The sequence below is a fragment of the Malus domestica genome, chromosome 15 (assembly GCF_042453785.1).
Source record: "Malus domestica chromosome 15, GDT2T_hap1".
Taxonomy (NCBI): Eukaryota; Viridiplantae; Streptophyta; class Magnoliopsida; order Rosales; family Rosaceae; genus Malus; species Malus domestica.
Window position 1 is genome coordinate 6,718,654 of NC_091675.1, and position 23,879 is coordinate 6,742,532.

Sequence of the window (23,879 nt, forward strand, 5' to 3'; positions counted from 1 at the left end):
CAAAATATTTAAAAAATGCCTATAAAAACTCTAAACCCTAACCTATTATTTATCCCCCATATAAGGTTCCGGAACCAAACCTCCTCCAGAAGTACCTACATCCATCTCCATAGCACTGCCTACTTCTGTCCTAGCTTTCTTTTCCAAATCTACTCTCATATAACATGTAACAGAATCCATAAACATTTATTTCGGGTAGATTACTTGGGTAATTTGTGATGGAAAAGAATCTAACACACACTAAATAAATCCACCAACGCATTATTTTTACTAATCAAGTTGTCAACATGCAATTACAAGCAAACAACCTTGATCTTTGAACTACATCATACAATTTAACTTTTCTAAGTCATTTGTACGATTTTTGTGTTGTGAGGTTGTTAGTTTGGACTTTGGAAGACTTGATTGATGATTTTAGTTCAATTTTAAATGTTTATTTTCATTGTCTTTGATTCTAGTTAGAATGCTTATGTTATGATTGTGTTGGATATGTTAAAATTTAAAATTTCAATGTTTTTCATTTTTTGAAAAAAAACAAAACAAAAAACCGAAACCGAACCGGAAAAAACCGAACCGAAAAAAAAATGAACCGAACCGAACCGAACCGAAATTTTGGTTTGGTTTCGGTTTTGGCAAAAAACCGAACCGATTTAAACCGAACCCACCCCTACCCCAAAGTTTCATAAAAAAGTAGTTGAATTACGTAAAAGTTACGACGTGCTTATAATAAAAGGAACTTTAACAAAAAACTCATAGTATTGTTCACTTTTAACGAAAAACCACATTTTTACACTAAAAAGTCGATCATGTTACTATTCACTTGGCCATTTATTTTGTCCTTATCGTTAAAACTCAATTTTCAAGTCATTTTCATTAGTTTTCCTTATAATAAAAGCACTCTAAAAAATCTCTCATTCCCAAACGATCTTCAAACTTCACCAATGGTAGAGAGTAATTTCATTTTTTGGGTAAGAAGAATGTAATCGTAACTGGAACAGTTAAATTTCAAGTAGGGTAACAAAAAACACGAATATAAGAACATGGAATAGCTCATGAACACATTTCTTTTTCAATTAATTGATTAACTGGATCCAGACGCTGCAGCAAAAAATTGAAAAACACAAAAAAAGGAATAAAAAAAAGAAGGAGAAAGAACTACATACATACATATTATATATATATATATATATATATATATATATATATATGGATAACAAAATCTAAGGACAACTGTGACAGAAAAATAACCCAAGCAAGAAGTAAGGCAACCTTCTTACAGGAAGCTATTTATCTGCAACCCTTCAACAAATATGAAGTCGGACTCGAAAAGCTCTTGGCATTTGAGGAAGTCTTTACGTTTTCTGTTCCCTTCTTCCCGGGCGTCCCGCATTCGCTGAAGTCGAGGGTGCGACACTCCACCTAGGAAAAATATTACCTAGATGATTAGCTGATTTCGTTACAATGATAAGAACACAAACCCTTTCAAGAAATAACTGAAAACGCTAGACGAAGAAAAAAGGATCATACCAAAACATTGGAAGCCGAAAGAGAACTACTCCCTGGCTGATTAGGCGACCCCTGCTTGTTCTCAGGGCCCGCAATATCTCGGTCTTTCTGTCTTTCCCGGAATAAACTTTCAGGAGTTTCATTTCCCAACACCTCCTGGGCATTGGCATAGGCAGCAGCAGTCTGCTCACTTATCTGTTTCATCAGCCCAATGGCATCGTAGCTTCTCTCCCCCGGGCTCATGAAAAACCCTATATCCTGGAGAGAGGAAAATCGCGATGGATTTAATATCAGACCCACGACCATGTAATTTGAGAAGATAATCATCTGCCAGAAATTGTGGTTACCTCAATTGTAATTTCAGTATCAACTCTAGGGCCGGGGACAAAGGAGTTGATGAACCAAGGAGATTTCCATGCCGAAGGAGATTCGATACTTCTCTTAAAAGGAGTACCACCAAACCTAGAAAAACAAACACCGTCACCAAAGAAACCCATCAGGATCATATATTGAGAGTACTCTAGAACTACAAGAAATCATAAGGCAATACTGAATATGCCAGAAACAATGACATTGACAAAAGACTAAATCATACATGCTTTCAATATTGACATCATTGCCGGCACTATCAGTCTCTGGTGGAGCTGACGTAGAATCAGACTGTACACATTTATCTGCGAGAATTCCATGCTTCTTTACGCATATAGTGGGGGTTTTAACAGATGAGCATTGTCTTGCAGAAAAAGATTTAGAAGGACCTCCTGGGTTGGGGGCTTCAAAGCTTTTACGTAACTGTTCTTTAGGAGTTCTAGCAGTTGAGCTGAAGGGTTTTTCAGCTTTACATCCAACTACATCAGGAGAATTTAGTAGCAGATCATTTGTGTTACGTTCAACAAGTACTCCAGAAGGTTGTGCCTGAAAAGTGCAATAAGAGAATTTATACTACAAACAAATGCAATATAAAATCCACCAACATTAAGTGATTGGCCAGTAAGCCAGCAAAATAAATGCAAGGGAAACTCACACTTTGTGTAGTTGGGACGACATCAACCTTACTCTTAGCATCAACATCAGCAGTTTGTTGGAACTGCTGTCCCTTTTCCCGGGATTGACCGTCATCAAAATCTCTCTGTGCAGTTCCATCATCTGACATTGCAGTGCTGTCAATCCCTTTTTCTACTTTGTTTTCACAGGTACCCTTATTCTCTTTATTTTCACCAGAGGCATCAGAATTTCTTTTCTGATCAGAAGATGGAGAAAGGGAATCTTCTTTCTTCTCAGTGTCTTCAAACATAACATCTAGACGTGAAAAATCTCTGGCCAAGCAGGAGGTCACGTCAGTCCCAAGCCTTTTATCAATTCTTCTATCTGATAATGGCGACAATGGAGACAATAAATCTCGGTGTCGTTTCTTCAAAATAGATGGTGTGCCTGTAAAAGTTTTAGCAGCACTTTTTAGCAAGGCATCAGGGCTACCCTCACGAGAGGGTGAATCCCATAACCTATAGGGAGTGAGGCAATTCATAGAAGACATCATCAGCTGACGAATGCCAAGGGGACTATATTCTTGCTGCATGTCATTACAAGATTGTATAAGATCACAACTAAAAAATGGAATATCCAAGCTTGGAAAGCGAGGAGGCTCATAACATAGAGCTCCAGCATCCTGCTGTTCTTTTCCATCATCCTGCTGTTCTGTCTGCTCATTTGAACTCACGTCCACAGGACAAGTTTGCGCATCCAATCCCGAACCAAATGTATTTACAGGGACTAATTTTGAAGAATCGTTAACCAGATCTGATTTGCAGGGAGAACTGGCAGACTCGTTATTATAGATAAATCCATCATTTAAACTTGTCACAAACTCTTGGTCTTGAACTCTGAATAAATGAGTAGGTTCTCCAGCATATATCAGTGGATTTTCATGAGCAGAAACTACTTGAGAGCAAGAAGTTCCAATTACAGCAGAATTCAGGGGTTGATATGATTGTGAAGCTGAAGGTCTGCCAGTTTCAGATATTTGGAGGTTTGCGGGTTGGAGAAGTACTGAATCTGTGCAAGCACCCAAATCAACTATGTTTGAGCAATTTGTAAAATCTCTAGAGGGAAAACACCCACCATTCATTGAAAATAATGCCCTACAGCATTCATCGTCAGATATCAACATGTGCTCTGATTTAACTGAACCGAAGGCCATGTTACCCATGGAAGTTGAAGTTTGAAATGGAGCCTCCACCCCTTCATGGCTCTCATTAGACCTCATACAATGAGTGTACATGCTTGATGATTCCTGGCCGCATTCTAGTGAAGAAATGTTAGGTAACTCATGCAAATTTAACTGGAAATCCCCACCCATCGAAGCTCCAGCATCATGTGAGAAATTTTGTTCCAGGAATTTGGAGCAAACCAATTCAGGAGGTATTTCTGGAACGGAAAAATTGGCATCTCCTATAGTCATAGATGGGTAGTATGGTTCTGAACAAGATGCTGGACTGCAGCTTGGGTCATTCGATAAACGGGAAACATCATTATTCCCAAACTCCTCTCTAGTATGTGGTACCACATTGGCCATTTCAGGTGCTGAGAGATAGTGACCAGCAACAGTTGAATCTTGACTGCATTCTGAAATTTCTTCTACTTCTGCACCTTTGGCACCACTATCATCTCCACTGCTCTGCATTCTTGAAGAAGATGACATCATGTGTTGGTTTTGATTTCCAACATGAGGCATCCCTTGAAACTGTGTAAGCAAACCCGATTTTAAGTAAGAATCCAACTTCTTCTTCACAGAACTGTTCCAGTGATTTTTTATAGAATTGTCTGTCCTGTTGACCATGCAAGTATAGATATATCACAATTGTTGCCAGTGCACCAGAGTAAAAGGACATACAGTAGTAGCAATGGAAAACATTCAGTTTTTTTTAAATGTACATAGAAATAACAGAGACTCTTTGCCTCTAAATAATGTATGGGCATACCTTCCAGGCAAGAACTTCGTTAGCTCTGCCCATTTGTTCCCATACATTTGATGAGCACGTATCAGAGCCAACTCCTCTTCCTGTGTCCATGCCTCTTTGTTTATGCCAGGATTAAGATGATTATGCCACCTAAAAGTAGTTCCAACATGGTCAGAAAAAGAAACAAATACTAGATCAGGATTGAAGAGTAACAGGATTGTATCAATGAAATCATCCACAAGAAATTCTGTTATCATACCTTTCCCGACACTGCTTACCAATACGTCCAGGTAAATGCTGTGCAATAGTGGACCACTTTTTTGGACCATATTTTTTCACCAACTCAATAATAACTTCATCCTCCTAATCAATTTTGCAGAAACAACTAGTAAGAAAACATTGCATGTAAAAAAGAGAAATATGAGTTGATCCGACAAAAAATCTTAACAAACAAATGAGGCGACAGAACAAACACAAGAATAAGATGCAAGTAGTGCGATACCTCTTTAGACCATGGACCTTTGACCAGTTCGGGATTCAAGACTTTCTGCCATCTATGTAGGCATTGCACATCAGTCCGATCCTTGAAACACTCCGCTACAAATAGCCAAGATTCCAATTAAAAAATGAACAGAACATAGATAAATAATAAGTAGCATCAACTGAAATAAAAATCTTTGGTCAATTCAAATAATTGGGGGGGGGGGGGGGAAGGAGAGAGAGAACAGGGCTAAACTTTAGTGAAAACAATCTATCATGACATGCTAATAGAGATGGACACATTAGTAACACAATAATACCTATTTTTTTCCAATTCTTTCCTTTAAAACGCTGAACAGCCCTCCGCAAGATCTCATCCTGAATGGACAGAGAATATATTATTGTGCGCCACATATTCCATAAAGAAAGAGGGATAACGAATGAATGACAAATATGCATGTAACTAGGAGAATGTATTAAACAAAAACACAGTAATTTGAGATTTAAATATCAATGATGTATCAAATAAAGCAGCTAAAGCAATTTAAAAATTCGCTCGGTGAAATTCTGACTGCCAAGGTGTTAATACGCAACAAGCCATAAACTTATGCATCTTTTTGACAGCATGTTATTTTAAAAGAAAATTTACCTCTTCAGGTGTCCATTGTCCTTTCGTAGAACGCCTTGTAGGCCCACTAGTCCTCCTACAAAAGAGTTATATATATCAGACCAAAACTGAGTCGTATAACTAATTCTCTGTCAAGGAGAATTTTACCATACTAAACCAAAAGAGAGAGAGAGAGAGAGAGAGAGAGAGAGAGAGAGTCCTATAACATAGAAGGTCGAAAATTTAACAATGCACACATGCACTCACACACGACACCCTTGTAATTGCTGACCAATGAACATATGCACTTTAGTTTAACAGTTTTTACAAAACACTGAATACATCCTTGTGGTACATGATTCTTCTTTAATTTCACTGAAAACGATCAAGTAGGTTGACAGGAATAAACAAGAAGTAAAACAATTTTAAATGAAGCAAATTGTCAAAGGAATATGGACAACTGGTAATGACATCAACAAAACAATGAATAGTCTTCAAACAGAATTACCCATGGAGAGCTCGAACTTTCTGAATGCTGTCACCGAGCCCTTCCGAAGGAGTAGAATTTGTTCTTTCACCTTCCATAGTTAAACAACACACAAGTCAAGCTGCATACCCGGATTCCTACTCGACGATTCTCTCTAGTATTTGGACTCCAAATCATGATAATCACGCTAAGCAATGGTGGGGCCGAACTTGTTGCACAGAAGACCCACAAACTGCAAAAACACAAGAAAGTTAAAGAGACATTAAGCTCAAAAATCGATGGTAGAAACTCATCAAGAAATGAAACCCCCATATGGAGAACTAATAAACTACAAATTAAGAATTGATAATCTAAGCTCAATTGTGAATTGATTCAGCCAAAGCTTAGTAATTCAAATATAAAATCAAAGTTGGCACACAAAAAAACAAAATTCAACAAATTGTATCCGCTACAACTTCAACAGCCAGTCCTTGGTTTCAAACTGAAGAATGGGATTGAGTAGATTTGTAAACTGATTGTATCAAACTCAAGTTTAACTGAAAATCAATGAGAACTGTATCAAAAACCAGCAGATTAAGCCCTCAGACACGAATAAATTATCCAAGAATTCAAATTCAAATAAACCCAACTCGCAGAGAACTTAAAATCCGAGCCAGAAAAAGATTCAATTAAATCGATTCAATAAAAAAAAAAAAAAAATGGGATCAATACAAAAAAGAAAATTCAAATTCAATCAAGTGAAAACCCTAAATCACTGACCGAACAGAGCTTGGAAGAGCGAAGAGCAGAGATTCCACGGAGAGAGAAAGTCGACGACGCGATCGCAAAAGAGCACATTTGAAGATCGAAAGCGAAGAAATGGAAAATTTGAAAAGAGATCTGCTCACACACAGTAGGGAGGAGGAGAGAGAGAGAGAGAGAGAGAGAGAGGAGTGAGATAGTGAAACGGTCCGGATCTCTATTCAAAAATAAAGGGGCGGACTGTGGGAGTTTCAAACCTGGAGTTGAAGGTCAAGCAGGTTTGAAATAACCAACGGTGGATATTTTGCCACGTATGAATTGATGCCGGCCCTACCAAGACCTGCCTTACCACCTAATTTTTTTTAAATTTCAACGGGACAAATAAATTTTCTCCTCCCCTTTTACTTTTGTTTTCCCTTTTTCTTTTTCGGCCAATATTACGATTTTGAGATTTTTTTTTTTTTTTAAAGAGAGACAACTTGTGGCAAATCACGGTTATTCACTTATTTCGAGAGCCAGAAAGACGTACAGAGGTATTTCAGTCTCCCCTAACCAAAAATTTCGCTTCCACACCAGCAGCGGGTTTTGAGGGTTAGGAAGACTCAGACCACAAGTCTAGCTTCCATACCAGCAGCAGGTTTCGAACACGAGACTTTAGTTTTCAGTTTTAAAAAAATCCCGTAATCCGTTTTTTATCACTAGACCACCAGCTCGTGGTTAGGATTTTAAGATTTTAATTTCAATAAAAACGAAAAGATTCTAATATCAATCCACTAACTATTGTCCATCCGTCGACCAATCCTGGCACTTTTGAGTTTTTTATTTTATTTTATATTTTATAAATAAATAAAAATCATATCAAATGTTAAATTTGAATAAATAATAATAAACTTAATACTTTTGTGAGCTGAAAACACAAAATTGGATATAAAAAGAGTGATGAGAGCAACATTTTTGAAATTTAGAGTACACAATATTATTTTTAAAGTGTCGGCAACAGCTCAAACGATAATCTATATATGTATAGAGGGATGGTTATGGAAAAAAATAATACTTATGACCTTAAAAAAGGTTAATTAGGAAGAGAAAATAGGGAGATTTTAAACCAGGAGTGATTAGTTTGGTCAAATATCTTTATTACGATGAAATGGATATTGCAATTTGCAAATGTCCGTTTCATTAATTCAAATACTCAAAGACTCCTGTTACATTATTAAATGATCATTTTAAAAAGTCACCACCTACCAAACTGAGATTACAAAAAATAAAAATTCCAATAATTCGTTTGATAATACTTTTAAACTGGTTTAAACTGGTTGAAAGTGTTTGTTGTGAAAATATTTTTAAAATCAATCAATAATGAAAATGCTAGTGAACCCTGAAAAAGAGTGCCAACTTTCACGATTTTTTGAGAATTTAAACGCTTCAGTAAAGCTAGCAAAATCTTCAAACATAGGTAAAGAGAAATAAGATAAAATTAGGAAAACAACCTTTAAATTATATAATTCGAGTTACACGGACAAGTACCAGAACTAGATTAATGTTCGAAGATGCAAAAAATACCATGCTTTTTATAGCTAATAGAGACCGGGCTCTATCGAAAAGCAATTGTGCTACTATTAATCTCTATAAGGTATTGCACAAAATTTATCCGAAAGAGGATCAAAATCTGCGGACTTTATTCGGGCGACCCCCGGAATTATCATTGTCTCTTGAGCGGCCTTTCCACCCACCCCTATGGTGCTTGCCTCCCCTGCTAAACATAAATCGAAAAATAAGATATGGGAATTGCAGATTAAATCCGGTGAAAGCAACAACAGCAATTGGGCGATGGGGATGCAAAGAACTACACTAACCTTCCTCCGCGGTGGTTCTTACTATCGCGGAACTTTTCTTGGTTGCCACGGAAGAGGTTCCAGTACTCCTTTTCAGCCTCACCTGAAAGAATAGCATGTAAAACAGCATTCAATACAAGAGAATAGAAAACTAGTATTCATGACACATCAGGCTCCAGGATGAAAAACTACAAATGAAATAAAGATGACAGTTGCTGCCTACCGCTGACTGGTTCCAAAGTAGCGATGAAATTCTTCACAGCCAGACCTCCTTGCTCGGTCAAGACTGCAGCCGCACGTGCTTTCTGAGCTGCTTCAGGTTCTTCAAACCGAATGTATCCTGATTCTTCTCCGATCTTGAAATCAATGTACTTTACATGACAGAAACGAGTGTGAAAATGTCAAAACAAATTAACCACAATACACTCAACCATGACGAATGCAAAGAATCTACCTACAAATTCTTAAGAGTACCGAATTAATGACGCACGGGAAACATAAATTCAAGCAAAAAAGTAAAAGAGAATAATAGTGATACCTTTACGGTGCCAAACTTTTCAAAGACAGCCTTCAAATCCTCACGCAAAACAACATCCATGTTGTCTTTGTATGCAGCAGCATTCAATCTTTCTTCCTTCTCTCCACCCTTTGGAACAGAACCTTCAGAAGGCTTTTCCCCATCTCCAGCTTCCTTCACTTCATCCAAACTATTCTTCTCATCAGAATTTACATTATCCTTAACATCTTCTCCAGAAACTTCTACATCTTCATTCGCCCCGTTAACATCTTCTGACACTTTCTTTTCTGTTTCTTCAGTACTACCATTTGTACCATCATTGGCATTGTCAGGCATACTACTAACCACTGCAGGACCTTTACCAGACAAGCTCTTTAACGTGAATGCAACAATTAAACCCTTGGGGTAGCTGTAACATCATAAGATAAGTTAATCAGGCTAAACACCCAAAAGAGAAAGAAGCTGGAAACCAAATAGTGTATCCACTTACTCAGCCTCTGCTTTCGTGTTATTCTTGCCCTTTGTATTTGTAACAGGTCGAGCCTCATATTCCTTTACCTCTCTTTCTCTATCGGTATCAAAATCCTTCCTAAATCACACAATCTCTATTAGAACATGCAGATATACAAACAAGGACTTGCAAGAACAAAAATTACAGAATCAAAACAAAAAACGATTTATTTGTTAAGCTGCATTTAATATCAAACAAAAACAAGTTGACAGGGGAGAAATTTTAGTCATAAAAGAACCAGAATTTTTTTATTTCAATTACAGGTCAATGCCTTTTTGTATTGTCATAAACTCATTAAATAAAATCGCAAAAAACAAATTTACTGTATGACAGCGGTATGTAACAAGTGAAACTTACTTCGGCTTCAATTCTAACTTAACACCTGCGGATTCCAAAGGTTGCTCCAAAATCTTATTGGCTTCTTCCTCAGTTGAAAACTCAACCAAAGCAGTGCCACATAGTAGCTTTTTGTCAGCAACATGACGAGGCAGCCTCACGCTGTTAACCTGAAACAATTGAGAACAAATTCATACACTTGCAACATTAAATTGAAGGCACAAATATTTTTACAAAATACTGAAATTTCACTCCACAATGGACTTTTTGCGGCAGACTAATACTGACATGGTTTAAAATTTATAACCACACTTAGCTATACAACCTATGTAGAGTAAGTCCAAACATGTATCAAATACGAAAAAGATAGAAAGCAACAGCGAATCCAATGCCACTTAATGATGGTGCAGCAACCAATACCTTGGCAAATTGTCTAAAAAAAGTTTCGACATCTTCAAGCTTCACATCAAACGCAAATGGCGAAGCAGCTATTGTTCTGTTGTCTACCTGCTCTATCACCTCCTCCGGCTTCAGCATTTCATTAGCCCTACCAACCTTTGTCCCTAAAACACATACATACGATCTATTAGGCATCGAACAGAAACAAATTTTGTTAATTAAAAGCAGCATTTTAGTAATAAAAAAAGTCTTCTACTTGCGTTCTAGTGATTAAGAACGGTGAGCTCACCGTCTTCCGAAAGCTTTAGAGTGGCAGATTGTCGAAGCGTTTCGGCAACGGCCTTTACGCTAGCTTCGGGGACAGTATCGGGCTTCACATCCCCCAAATTGAGATGATTTCTCATCCGTGTAAACGAGCATATCAGAGCCAGGCTTACCACTAACGGTCAAAGTCAAGGCCAACTCAAAACCCAGAAATCCAAACCCTAAAAAAATTGATTACAAAATAAAAAATAAAAAAAATTAATTACACTTGAAAAACTCGGAAATTTGATGAAGTAAGGATACGTCCATCTTCGCTTTCGCTAATCGTTTTACTGAGAAAATCGTCCCTCGGAAGATTGCTGTCGCTGAAGTAAAACTCGACCTGCAAAAGAATAAATAAAATCGAGCTTTTTAGGGGGGAAATTAATTTTAATCAGAAATTTGATAAATTCGAATAAAATGATCAAAATTTAGGAGCGTTTGAATATCGAACCTGGCGCAGCACTTTCTTCGAGGTTTCTTCGTCCAAAGAAGGCGTCGCCATTGTTGTGGAGAGAGAGAGAGAGAGAGAGAGACTGCTTACGAACAGCGAGAGCGATGAGAGGAAAGGTAGAGCGAGAGAGCGAGAGAGCGAGGAAGGGGAGAGTGGTTCTAGGGTTTTGGAGGGGGATATTTCTAACGTTGTTCGGGCTTTTTCTGTTCGCTTTTCGGTTTTAGTAGTTTTTAATAGTGGGCCGGGTTTTATGCCACGTAAGTGGTGGCTGATGAATGTTGGGACCCACGGACTTTAAGCAAAACTTGGAAATAGTAAAGTTTGCGAGAGAAAGATTTTAGATTATTTTTTTCATAAATTACATGACGTTGGAGGTTGATGATTAGAATCTTCTTTTTATAATTTAAAGAAATAGTATAATCATCAACTATCATATTATTTAGTCTATAAAAAATGGCTTAAAATTTGATATCTTTAATATTACTCTAATATTTTTTGTCTTTTATCTATAAAATTTACTTTTACATTTTTATTTTATCATTTTCTTCTACATAAAGTATTGCACTATAAAAAATTTATAAAAATGTGAAATCCAATTTGCCTACTCAGGATGGCCAATGTTGCCTACTTTGGGGAGTAGGCAAAGTTTGCCTACTCAGCTGACCAGTCAATTAAAGCTTGATTTTGTCTATGTAGATTATCAAAATAAATTTGGCTGATCATTTGCCTACTCCATTGGATGCTCTAATCGCCTGTTGCACTGCAATTGAACTTAGAGTTTGCTCCGATTCAATGCTTCATGATCACACGTGAGGTGAAAAAGGTCATGGTATATGTTGGCGTATCCTCGTATTTAACTTTCCAATATTAAAATATTTTTGAATCTAAGAAACAAGCGGCTGTGGACGAAACGAAAGCGAGAATGTTGATTTGAGTAGAGCAAAAATTTGGTGGGAGTTTCTACTTATTAGTTAGAGGTTTTTCCAATAAAAAATGGTGAACACATTTTGCATTTGCGTATTTTATTTTTTGCTCAAAAGTTTATAGTCAGTTATTTGAATGATGCATCGCCACCACGATAGTTTAGATTGTCACACATGGAGCTTACTAAGCAAGTAATTATCCATCTCTGGGAAAAGAACATGAAATTCTTTTTCCTTTTCGCATGGACCAAAAGAAAGAGCAACCTATCCATTTCCCGTCCCCTCCTTTTCAAAATGTACACCTACATCGCATAATCTCCATATACATACACACATATATATGATTTTAGTAAATCATTCAGAAATAGGCAAATATAAATTAAGGGTTTTAAAATGTTGCAAATATTTTTGCAAATAAATCATTCATCATCATCCTCAATGAAGTTTGATTTTTGTGCATCACCATGACAAGAAAGAGATATCCACGAACCAACCCTCACCCATTCACCCATTTTCTTTCCTCCCTCCATTTGTTGTGTTTTCTCTTTTTCTTATCGACATCAACAAAATAAAAGGTTTAGGACCAACTCACAAACTGAATGATAAACTCTATTCTTCATGGGCAGCGGGCAGCGGGCAGCAGCGTCTCACCCAACCCATAGAGAATGATATCCTTACATGAAGTCCTCTTCCAGTTCCTGCAATGACTTGTTTGTCGATGCAATTTGTTTGTTAGATGTCATATTTTCAGAATTCATCAAACCTTTGTAGCTCCTTAGTTCCAATTGTCTCTCCTTCTCAAGCCTTTCCATCTCCTCTCGTCGTTTCTGCAGAATAGTTTCCTTAAAGTTAAATTGTTTTGTTCAACACAAGAACATCACATTTTACATTATAATAATGCAAGATACAGCCTAGCCTAATGCAGTATCATTTGATCAAAAACAAGTTGTAGTACTATTACTAAATTAAGATTCAGTACATTAACCATTGCAGAATTCAAAACCCGGAGATGTAGTGAAGTCAATAAGTTCTAAGGTACAGCTTCACGTATAAGAGCAAAAATACATGAAGCAAATTAGAAGTTAATAAGGTGAAGAATACGCTCAGATAATCGCACACGCTACAAGCCAGGAGGAACTTACCTTGTCCCTCAGGAACTGCTTTCTCTCAGCTCTTTCGGCTGCATTAACAGCTTCTCGCTCAGCTGCAGTTACATTTTATTAGCACGTTAGTTATCACACCATTACGACATAAAAAGACAGGGGTAACATTGGAAAACCAATATCACTTAAAATATCCATATCTACGAATAATACATAAGACATACTAGGCCAGAGATATCGAAAGGAAACTGAAGTGTCAACTTTCCTCCATAAAGAGCAAACTGAGTACTGTTTTTCAAGATTGGATTTTTAGAGCCACGTTTGTAAACAAACTAAAATAAAGCTGAGACTAAAACTTTACCTTTCAAATCAGGCTTCCTTTCTACTTTTGTCCTGTTCAATCTATTAACTACCTCATTGATCCGCTTCTCCACCCTCACAGTCCGAACCTAAATAAAGTGTCATTGTTGGACAATGATCAGTATCTCCATGCATCTTAAACCCAATGAAAATACAAACTACATAGCCTGTTACTATTCCACATAATAATGTACATAGGCTACAATATAAAGAAGCTCACATTCTTCGAATTGTAGAAACCAACTTGACCAACATCCATGGAGGCACTTTTCTTCAAATTGGACCAGGGAGTGTAAACAACATCAACATTGTTTACCTTGTTGCCTGCAATATGACACATCATTAGGACACGACAACATTGCAGTATCCTTATTGGAATGAAAATAAAAAAAGAAAAAGGCTTGGATGAAATTACAAAACGGAACCAATTACTCTAAAATATAAGAATCTGTTTAGATAATGCCTTGGATGGAATTTGCTTTGACAAGCTGAGCGCAATCCTCCAGTAAACCTTCACTTATATCATCGATGGTCTGTCCTTTGTGCAGCCTAACATAAACATGGGCGGAAGACATTTTGTCCACATGGAACCTGTAACGCCAAAATCCCATTACATAAAACTTCAAGCTTACATAGTACAATTTCCCTACTAATAACAAGTTCTTTTGTCCTCTGAGTTACTAACTACAAGTTCAAACAATCAAACACAGGATTAACGCATAAACACGGTCTGAACTTAACAAACAATTACTAGAAAACCGGCGAAACATGCATTCCTTAAACATTCAACATCTAAAATAAGTCATAACATGGCAGTGTCACAAAATTTCCGATTCATTCTTTCATACAAATGCACACAATCCCAATTCTGAAACAATATGAACTGATCCCGATACGGTCAGAACTAAACAAACCACATAATCCTTTCGTGTTAATTGTGGGAAAATTGAAATCCTCCCTAATCTAATCCCCATCATTGACCTAATTCTTGATTCTTGACCAGAAATTTCAAAACTTGACAAAAAATGCAATTACAAATTTTCAATCTTTCTAATGAAAAATTGGGATAAACTGCGAATTGGATTGAAAATTCGAAAAGTTGGAGACAGAGAATTGGGTGAAGGAGTTACCAAATGTCTTCGGGGAAGCCATATTTGATGAGCTCCTCGTTCTCGAACTTGTCGAGGCCCATGAAAATGGTGAAATCGCCCACGTCCGATCGCGCTTTGAAGTAGAACACCATGTTTCGCCCCTTAGAATTCGATCGCCGCAGAAGAAAGCGACAAACTTTGAGGAGGAGCTAGGGCTTCCGAGTTCCACCTTCCAGCTTTCCAATTGGAATTTTGATCACTGGAAAATCTTTTTTTTTTTTGTTTTTTTGTTTTTTTTGTTTTTCATGTTATTGGGCTTGGGTTAAGAGGGAATAGAACCAATCCTTTTTAACTTTTTCAATTAAAAAAAAGGGAAAAAATTCTTTTTGACTTCAACCGTTCAACGTGCAATCAATATTGAGCGAGGGATTGAATAGATCTGGCATTTTGGACCCGACCCGTTAATATGGGTCAACTAGTTAATTAGTATTTAGGAGGATGATTAACGAGTCAGGTCGTTAACGGATGAACCGTTAACAACCTATTAAATAACAGGTCATCTTGAGTCAACTCGTTAGCATTCGTTAGTTGAGGATGTTTTAGTAATTTCAGTAAAATCTTAACAACAAAAAATAAACTCTATGCAAAATAATAATAATAATAATAATTGTTAACAGGTGAAACGGGTCCGGTTCGGGTGACCCATTAACTTAACGGGTCTAGGATCGAATCTAGAATTTCAAGTGTATATGAAACAATATTTTACATTAAGCAGGTTAGGAATTAGACTATATCACACAATGTATCAGCATAATATTTGATATTGAAGTCGTCATAGACAGAAGTCGAACTTAAGATATTTTGATTATAATTATGAGGGAATTGAAAGAAGTTGAAGTTTCTACTATATAATCAAGGGAACTTTAACGAAAAGCACCCGGTACTGTTCACTTTAACGAAAAACCACATTTTTACACTAAAAAGTCAATCCTGGTACTATTCACTTTACCCTTTATTTTGTCCTTATCATTAAAACTCAAAGTTTTCAAGCCCTTTTCATTAGTTTTCCTTATAATTCAATTGGCAATATATGGAGTATCTCAACCACTTATAATTCACATGCAAGATCCCTTCTTTTTTCAATGTCGGATTAATACGTTCAACATGAAACATACGAAAATATGGGTTACAAGCTGCTTGAGCTACAAGACGACAAGTTGTATCATGCCAAATCTAGGATGAAGTTGTATCATGCCAAATCTAGGATGATCTCAACACTACATGTCATAGGTTCGATTCCTGACATTTGTGAACCACACGATGGTGGTCATAAGGAGGCTGAAATGTCTATATGAGTCTTTCTGACCCTCGAAAAGATAAATTGTCATGGCAATCCACCAGCTGGTCCTGTTTTAAGAAGAAACATTCTAAGATGATGGAAGATCGCCTCTCTACACCTCTATATCATGCTACCAGTAAATTAACATAACTTTCTATACTCTTTATATGTTGGTCATGTAATGGAAGATATAAAGAGATGGGATATATTCCAGGTTCAATTCAAGAATCCCTCACAGGTTATACATCCCAACTTGCAGAATGTGACATAACAACTTGTACACCGCCAGTCGGCTACAAGGCATCTGCATTAAGAAACTGAATGAAGCAGACTTGGAGTGCAAAATTGGATTCAACCATTAATACATTAAGATAATCATGTTTGAAATTAAACTAATTTAGTTTCCTAATTAATTTGGTGGCTCAAAAGTCTGAAAATTAATTAGGCATTTTTCTTACAGTGAAAGAAAGTTGCAAAATTTAAGTGGCTTAACCTTGCAATGTCAAAAAAAGTCTAAAATACATTAAAACATAACAAATTTGTTGAATTCAACTACTAGATATGTAATAAAAAACGCAAATAAATTTAGCTGACGGACCTAAGTCACTTTAAACGCAATCCTATCCTTAGAGTAGAATCTTAGGACGGCGGGGGGGGGGGGTGCAGTTCTTGTCACTCTGATTGGTTGCTGACAAGGATTGAGTGTTATGATATTGGATTTGGATCCCATCCGGATCCAAATTGTGAAAATTTTGAGGATCTTCACATCTTAACCATTTATCGTGCATTATATGATCAGAAATCATTTAACTTTTTTTATTTAAAATTAAACACAAATAATACCTGACGAAAATTAACTGTACAATGTACAATGAACAACTAGAATGTGAGGATCTAAGATCCCCACAAGTGGATCCGGAGAGGATACTCTTCCTATGATCTTACATCAAGCTGTCCAAAAAGGTCGTGTATTTTTTAATATAACTTGTTGGCTTAAGTACAACAACAACAAAAAAAACTAGTAAAATTTTTGTAGCTCTAGTAATTACCGACCCACAATTTTTTGGGGCAAAACACAAATTTGACCTAGCAAGTACAAACACAAATTTTTTAATATTTTTGTAGCTTTCACATTGCCGACCCACAATTTTTGGGGCAAAACACAAAATTTGACCCAGCAAGTACAAACACTTTGACCAAAAAAGAACAGTAGAACACAGTACAGAGTTCATCTATGAGAACCCTAGCAAATTTTTTCCCCTCGAAGACAACGTTCTATACATCATACTTGCAAAGGTTTTCGAAACCCATGTATTCGTGCCGGTTAATCTTCCCGACCATGTTCGATATCCCAACTCCACCTGAAAAAACAAAAACAAAAGAGAAACAAATGCCTCTCAGAATTCAGGGTATTAGCGCAACTTGAAGTTGGTTGACGGAAAAAACACTTACCTAGTGAGATTGCGCTGACAAATATGGTAAAGGCTAGAATGAATATGATTAGAGACGCCCTTCCGAAGAGTATAATCAGCCTTCGAACAATGTGCTGTCCTACTAATGCTGCAACAGTGGCAACCGCGGTCAAGTAGACAGCTGCGGAGATTGCAATGTGTGTGTTAATATCCAAATTTAGACGAATTTGTGAAGTACTAGCTGCATCTGTCTACAACTGGATAAAGAATGATGATTTTGTAGCGAACTATCCTTGGCGGCATTGCAGGGATAAAACTTACCATAAGGAACTGGAAAACGTTTTAGAAGGTAGTATTCTACAACAGACATGGATGACGAGAATGTCATTGCAAATGTGGCCGTGGCACTGGAGACCTGCAGCGAAATCATCACGAAGTTTTAGAACAAACTGAACCATTTTTTGTGGCTTTTGGTTTTGTTTAATAACGCTTCATGTCACGGAAAATTAAAAAAGGCACCTGAGGAGGGATTCCGAGCTCCAAAAACAGTGGACCCATGATAAATCCTCCGCCTAATCCAAGCAACCCACCTACGATTCCTGCAATTACACCAAAGAGACAGTAGATAACCAGCTGGTGCACTTTCCAATCTGTCCCTTCCTCTCCCTTAGATGCTATTACCCTCCGTCCCTGGTACAGGCTCACTGCCTCGTACATAGATACACCAAGGGAAACTGGGATCTGCAGAACATGGAAACATTAGCTCATTCCTGATCGTCCATGAATTGAATTTTAACATGTAACATGCAGAGAAACAAATACATTCACACCGTACTACCTGTAACAAATTCACCACCCAATATGCTGGAGAGCAAGTAGTTGTACGTTGCTGTGGAAAAGACGGATGGTTATTACTCATTAGCTCCACAATGTCATATAATCAAAGGGAATTTGCAATAAAAATTATCTGATAGACTAGGTAAAGAGATGGAAACCTTGGCAATTTGCAGTGCAAGAAATGCAACCCAGACGAAAACCAGAAGTCCAAGCTCCTTCCAGCAAACATTTTCAATAATCGAGACCTGAAATGGTCATCTAGATTTAGCTTCGAAACTCCATCAAAATTATACCAGCGTCTGCGTAAGTACCGTGCATGCACTCACCTCCGGCTCCTTGGTTTCCTTTTCCTGCTCATTGGCTGGGCCACTTGGAAGAGGCTTGTATGCCACATTCTCAGCAGCTGACCGAACAAGAACATATATGGCGTGATTGTAGAAATCAACTACAAGCAAGAAATCCGAATGTTTTATACAACATTTGAGCTACAGTATATCATACTCACCAGCTGACTCCAAACGCCTAGCAGCCTCCTAAAATCCAGAAGAAAAAAAAAATGGTTAGAGTAGTGCAACATATGAATTTCAAGAGAACTTAAACCTAAATTTAAACTAGAGCCTTGCTTATTGCATATAAAACTATGGAGGTGGAGATTCCATTCCTAAGTGAAATGAAATTAGAATTTGGACATCACCAAGTATGAGTACTATGAAATCATATGTCGTGATCCTTGAATTATCTTAATCACAGTCCGAAATCCATAGCATTACCTTCTTCATAATGGTTTCCTTTTTCCATGTTTCGACACCCTTGAAGAACGCCTTTGTTGACGTACCTGAAAACGCCAGTAATAAGCGGTTGAAGTATACAGTAACACCAAGAAATTCAAACCCAAAAGGATGATTGGTCCATTACCTATAAAGAGAACGATAAGCAAAACTGTGACCATCCAATCAGCAAAGATCACGTTGAAAGCCACTCCAATACTAATGCCCAGCATGAGCATCGGTTGTATGAGTACAGCCAAATCATAGTCAATAATGGGCATATCTATAGTCGGATGCTTTAGCTTAAGATTATAGTACACAGTTGAGGCAGCTGCACCCATGATCATACCTGAAACGAAGCAAAATGAATCCACGGCGATGTAACTTCCAGTCAGTAATTCAATATAACAGTGAATCATTATGAAAAAATCAATGTAGTTTGAGAAAACATTTTTATAGGACTGAACCATGAAAAGGACTTAAAAAGCCTGTTCACTAAAATTACCACGACAAATTAACACAGCACAAGAAACTTGGGTGTCACACTGAAGAACTAAAATCAGGCAACAGTGATCTGTGATCAAGAGCTTATTCAATTCAAACAGCCTGCACAATTGGACAATACTACCGCTAGCTTCTAAACTAGTTCATCATATACCGTGTTATATAACTACCAATTCAACGCCACATCTTTTCATTCCTATTAAATTACCATAAAATCTCTTCTTACATTTTGATATAGCTGTTGCTGATTTTGGATCAAACCCAATGATTAGGCTAAGCATTGGAACGAAAATGCCACCACCACCAACACCACCTACACTCCCGAACGCAGCTCCACAGAATCCAACAATAGAACCCACAACAATTTGCCACCCAAATTTCATTTCCTGTAAACCAAAATTCACAAAATCCTTTGTTTACAAACCCCTTATAGTTATTTTTTACAGTGAAGTGACAAACATATAATAGCAGAGCAATTAGCAATAAGTATCCAATTTTACACAGTTTTGCCTTAAAACCCCAACTAACACATATTTCTGATTTTATCCACATGATGTGTACTTCTTGATACAAATGTAATGCATGCGGTGCATTCAGGTTTACACCAATCTACTATAATTATTTACAAGGAACAGGGAAGATCCCACTTGGGACTGCTTTCCTAGAAAGCACTTTTGCTCATAAGTGTTTTTATTAGAAGTGCTTTCGTATAAACAAGTCAAATTTTTTTATTAAAAAGGCAAGTACTTATTGAAAACTGAAGATTTTCTCCAAAAAATGCTTTTTAAGTTTTTCAGCCAAATTTATACAGATGTGCGCTTTCTCTTTTGATTGTCAGACAGTGATTTAGCTGGAAATTAAAAGTACACTTGAAGATTAACCAAAAACTTCAACCGAAAAATAAAATTTAACAGGTTTTGTGGGATTTACCGGCCAAACATGATGATATCCCGATTTCTCGGATTGCCATAAGAAATTCACAGCTTTGAAAAAGTAATTAGATTCGGATCCCTCTGTCCCGTTGAACCTCGAACCTTCAAGCCTCAGGCCTCTCTCCGCCGAAACAAACACAAAAGCCGCCCCAAAGTGCAGCATAACCATTGCCACGGATCTCAAACCGTGCCATTTCGCTCCAAACGCCACCATATCAATAAAGCCACCACCTTTTCTTCTGTTTGGTTGCCGAGAAAGCGAAAGGAAAATGTGGGTTTTCCGTAGGATAGATTCAGAGAGGTGGGTTTTATTTCCGCGAAAGTAAGAAGCCGGGAGAGAGAGAAGATAGGAAGGACAAGAAAAGCTGTCTCCTCTTTGATATTGCAGTGAAAGTGGGTGGTGAAGGATGAAAGCTTAATATAGGAGAGATGACGAAATGGGGTTTGGTGGGTGAACGTTATTGCTTCTTTGTTTGGATTGGATTCAGTAATGACGTCGGAGACGGGAGATTTCCATCGAATTTGAGGGGGAGAAATGCGATTTGCTGACGTGGATTTTCTTCTTGTTTTATGCACATGCGTCTCTATTCTCTCCACGTGGGATAACTATTTGGCATGTTGTTGGATAATAACAGCATCTCCAAAAAATAATAAAAAAATAAAAAGTGCACCAGGTTGTAATACTAGGTATCTTACTTATTTTTTATTTTCAAAAGTTTGAATTTTTACGTTTGTGTCCTCTAAACAAATAAAAATTAAATTCATTCAACTGTGATATATATGGTGGTGAGCACTATTATTGTTAAACCTATCTCATTATCACACAAAAAAAAACCAATAACTTTTTTCGGTAATAATTTGCACATAACGCAACATTGGCTGAAAACAATCATGTATATGCACCTGATGCGAATTTGTTCTTCATCGATTTCCCTCATCTCTAACAATGAACAATTAAACTCACTAACACCATCGTTTATCATGCATAACACGTACCTTTTCATATTAACCAACTTACAATCATACAATCACACAATCACATTGCCAAAGTTAAAAGGACAAACATCTCACAAAGTATAGTTGCCATAGGGCCCATGCAATCACATTATTAAAAAAAAAAAGTGAAAAAAAAAAGGACACGTGAGTTGGACTCCACTTTCATTTATGAATAGCAAGACACGCTATGTAATAGTTGACTAGACAAACACTCGACGTTTTTAGCAGCAGATCGGAAATATGCAATCAAAGGTGGCTTGTGACAATATGTAAACATGTCATGTCGTCTTAAGGATTGCATGCCTATTACTTTGGAGTGATAGTTCATGGACAAAGGGATTTTAAGGTTGTAAATTGTTAGAACTTCTTTAAAGAAGATGTCAAATAAGCATGAGGATTATGTACTCCTTCCGCACCTTTTGTATTTGGTTGATCTTGATAATTAACACTTTATCAGTTATGTAAAAATAAATAAAGAAAAAAAAGATGTCAAACGGTCCACGTCATGAAACATGTCCACAATAACTGTAAAATTTCTTCAAAGGAAACGTCAATTCTAATATGTCATGATGTGAAAAAGCATACATTGCAACTACTGAAAAAATTTACAGCACTGGTTAAAGGATTCAAATCATTATTTTATTGTTTATTAAATATTAAGATATACTGGTTATTTTACTAAGTAGATCCAATATTTTCACTCAACATATACCCTTTGGAGTAAAAGATTATACAAAATGTCAAATTGCTACATAAATCATTAAATACAGTATGATATTTTATATTTAACATTTCTTTTGGGATGTATTATAATAATATATGGAGGGAAATTCATGAAACCACTTTTTTTTACGCAAGATTTGACACATATTTTTTTGGAGTCCACTAAGTAAGTATTTTAACGATCTGAACCTTCTATCCTTTAGAACATCCTTACAAAAAATTAGACAAATCCAAACCATTAAGACACTCATTTGTAGTGAAAAAAATGAACGGGTATGATTATACAAAGAAACTCTGAACTTTAATCCAACGGTCATATGATTTCAGATTTGAGTAATTTTTTGGAGGCGTGATCCTTGAGGAAACACCTAAAAGCTAGACAATTTAGATCGTTAAAATACATTACAAAATGAGTCCCACAAAAATATGTGTAAAAATTTGTATAAAGAAATTGGTGCCATACATCCGTCCGGCATTTTACATATATGTGTATAAATTGTTTAGGGGTGTGTGGAGCACACCCCCCTTTTTACTTCTCACACACTCTTTGTTAATTTATATCCGTTGATCTTCTTCAATTCATCCGATCCGACGATCGAAAACTAAAAAGGTGTGAGAGAAGTAAAAAAGGGTGTGTGGATATTACACCCCATTGTTTATAAGGTAATGTTAATCTACACGTCATTGTCGACAAAAAAGGTAAATCTTATGTAAAAAAAAAAACGAATTTTAACGAAAAGCTCCTGGTACTGTTCACTTTAACGAAAAACCATATTTTTACACTAAAAAGTTAATCTTGGTACTATTCACTTTACCCTTTATTTTGTTCTTATCATTAAAACTCAAAATTTTCAAGCCATTTCCATTAGTTTCTTTAAAAAAAAAAGGCTGTGTTGAAAATTTGACTAATGAAAAGTTTCTTTGTAATCTCTTCCATCAAATCAAGTGATATGGATCATTGAAATTTAATCAAGCGATTAAAAACAGGGGTCATTTTTTAAAATTATAATAACTTTAGGCATTAGATCAAATTTTAAATGTCCATATCACTTGATTTAGTGGTTTTGGTAGAAAAGATCCTGATAGGATGTCTCCCCAAACGAGACAAATGAAAAGTTAATAATGTAAGAAGGGGTGTGCTATCCACACACATTTTTGTACTTCTTACACATCCTTGTTAATTTATGTCCGCTGATCTTCTTCAATTCATCCGATCCAACAGCCGAAAACTAAAAAGGTGTGGAAGAAGTAAAAAAGAGTGTGTGGATATCACACCCATTTAAGAATTCTTAACTTTATCAATTTTTTTAAAATTAAAAAATTAGAAACAAACTATCTAATAACACGTGTACAAAGTGTATTTAACCTATCACTAATAACACGTGTACAGAGTCTATCATTTTTTTAAAAATTAAAAAAATGGAACCCTACTTGTGTTCGCCATCATCAAATCTTCTTAAGTTCATATTTTTGGGTCAAAATATTTAAAAGTTTTCCTCAAAGCCAGTTCATACTTGATCTCGATCCAACTTTTAGCCTTTTATGGTGCTTTATATTTCACTTGCAACCAAACTCGCGAATATATTATCATCAAAGAAATGTGCTATTTTCAGGGTGTATTTAACTGCCTTTTTTTAGAAGAACAACTAAGCATTCTTAAAAAACGCTTGCGTAAATCGAAACCCGATAATTTATATGCATCTCACATTTGAATTCTACGGTATTGAGCAACCATTTACCGTCGTCCACAAATACATAA

At 36.5% G+C, this 23,879-nt stretch overlaps 4 protein-coding genes across 6 annotated transcripts; all 4 read right to left on the reverse strand.

The window, feature by feature from the left end:
• Nucleotides 1-1,046: 1,046 nt before the first annotated feature.
• LOC103424715 (transcription factor MYB3R-1-like) lies at nucleotides 1,047-7,030 on the reverse strand. 2 transcript variants are annotated; one of them, XM_070814503.1, is made up of 12 exons: nucleotides 6,797-7,030; nucleotides 6,059-6,269; nucleotides 5,593-5,647; nucleotides 5,264-5,321; nucleotides 4,966-5,060; nucleotides 4,723-4,826; nucleotides 4,485-4,613; nucleotides 2,558-4,331; nucleotides 2,102-2,421; nucleotides 1,854-1,968; nucleotides 1,528-1,764; nucleotides 1,047-1,419 (listed from the first exon to the last, which is right to left on the reverse strand). In XM_070814503.1, exons 2-12 carry the CDS (start codon nucleotides 6,133-6,135, stop codon nucleotides 1,288-1,290), a joined length of 3,096 nt encoding a protein of 1,031 aa, XP_070670604.1. In that variant the 5' UTR covers nucleotides 6,136-6,269; nucleotides 6,797-7,030; the 3' UTR covers nucleotides 1,047-1,287. The 2 variants fall into 2 exon arrangements, with proteins under 2 accessions (XP_070670604.1, XP_008361036.3); XM_008362814.4 differs by having other exon boundaries at nucleotides 2,531-4,331.
• A 1,225-nt stretch (nucleotides 7,031-8,255) lies between these two features.
• Nucleotides 8,256-11,331, reverse strand: LOC103424840 (la protein 1-like). Of its 2 annotated transcripts, none has more exons than XM_029094481.2 (10): nucleotides 11,134-11,331; nucleotides 10,944-11,022; nucleotides 10,666-10,815; nucleotides 10,398-10,540; nucleotides 9,999-10,147; nucleotides 9,621-9,719; nucleotides 9,152-9,539; nucleotides 8,837-8,984; nucleotides 8,635-8,716; nucleotides 8,256-8,531 (listed from the first exon to the last, which is right to left on the reverse strand). In XM_029094481.2, exons 1-10 carry the CDS (start codon nucleotides 11,182-11,184, stop codon nucleotides 8,441-8,443), a joined length of 1,380 nt encoding a protein of 459 aa, XP_028950314.2. In that variant the 5' UTR covers nucleotides 11,185-11,331; the 3' UTR covers nucleotides 8,256-8,440. The 2 variants fall into 2 exon arrangements, with proteins under 2 accessions (XP_028950314.2, XP_028950313.2); XM_029094480.2 differs by having other exon boundaries at nucleotides 8,256-8,534.
• A 1,082-nt stretch (nucleotides 11,332-12,413) lies between these two features.
• On the reverse strand, nucleotides 12,414-14,934 carry LOC103456040 (uncharacterized). The gene is made up of 6 exons (XM_008395669.4): nucleotides 14,650-14,934; nucleotides 13,983-14,110; nucleotides 13,740-13,843; nucleotides 13,521-13,608; nucleotides 13,199-13,260; nucleotides 12,414-12,883 (listed from the first exon to the last, which is right to left on the reverse strand). The coding sequence occupies exons 1-6, from the start codon at nucleotides 14,760-14,762 to the stop codon at nucleotides 12,731-12,733; spliced, it is 648 nt and encodes a 215-aa protein (XP_008393891.1). The 5' UTR covers nucleotides 14,763-14,934; the 3' UTR covers nucleotides 12,414-12,730.
• Nucleotides 14,935-17,029: 2,095 nt separating this feature from the next.
• Nucleotides 17,030-20,940, reverse strand: LOC103415470 (sulfite exporter TauE/SafE family protein 3). The gene is made up of 12 exons (XM_029094580.2): nucleotides 20,400-20,940; nucleotides 19,696-19,855; nucleotides 19,114-19,314; nucleotides 18,969-19,033; nucleotides 18,704-18,731; nucleotides 18,525-18,601; nucleotides 18,357-18,443; nucleotides 18,200-18,250; nucleotides 17,881-18,102; nucleotides 17,683-17,776; nucleotides 17,402-17,542; nucleotides 17,030-17,310 (listed from the first exon to the last, which is right to left on the reverse strand). The coding sequence occupies exons 1-12, from the start codon at nucleotides 20,613-20,615 to the stop codon at nucleotides 17,225-17,227; spliced, it is 1,428 nt and encodes a 475-aa protein (XP_028950413.2). The 5' UTR covers nucleotides 20,616-20,940; the 3' UTR covers nucleotides 17,030-17,224.
• Between the last annotated feature and the right edge of the window lie 2,939 nt (nucleotides 20,941-23,879).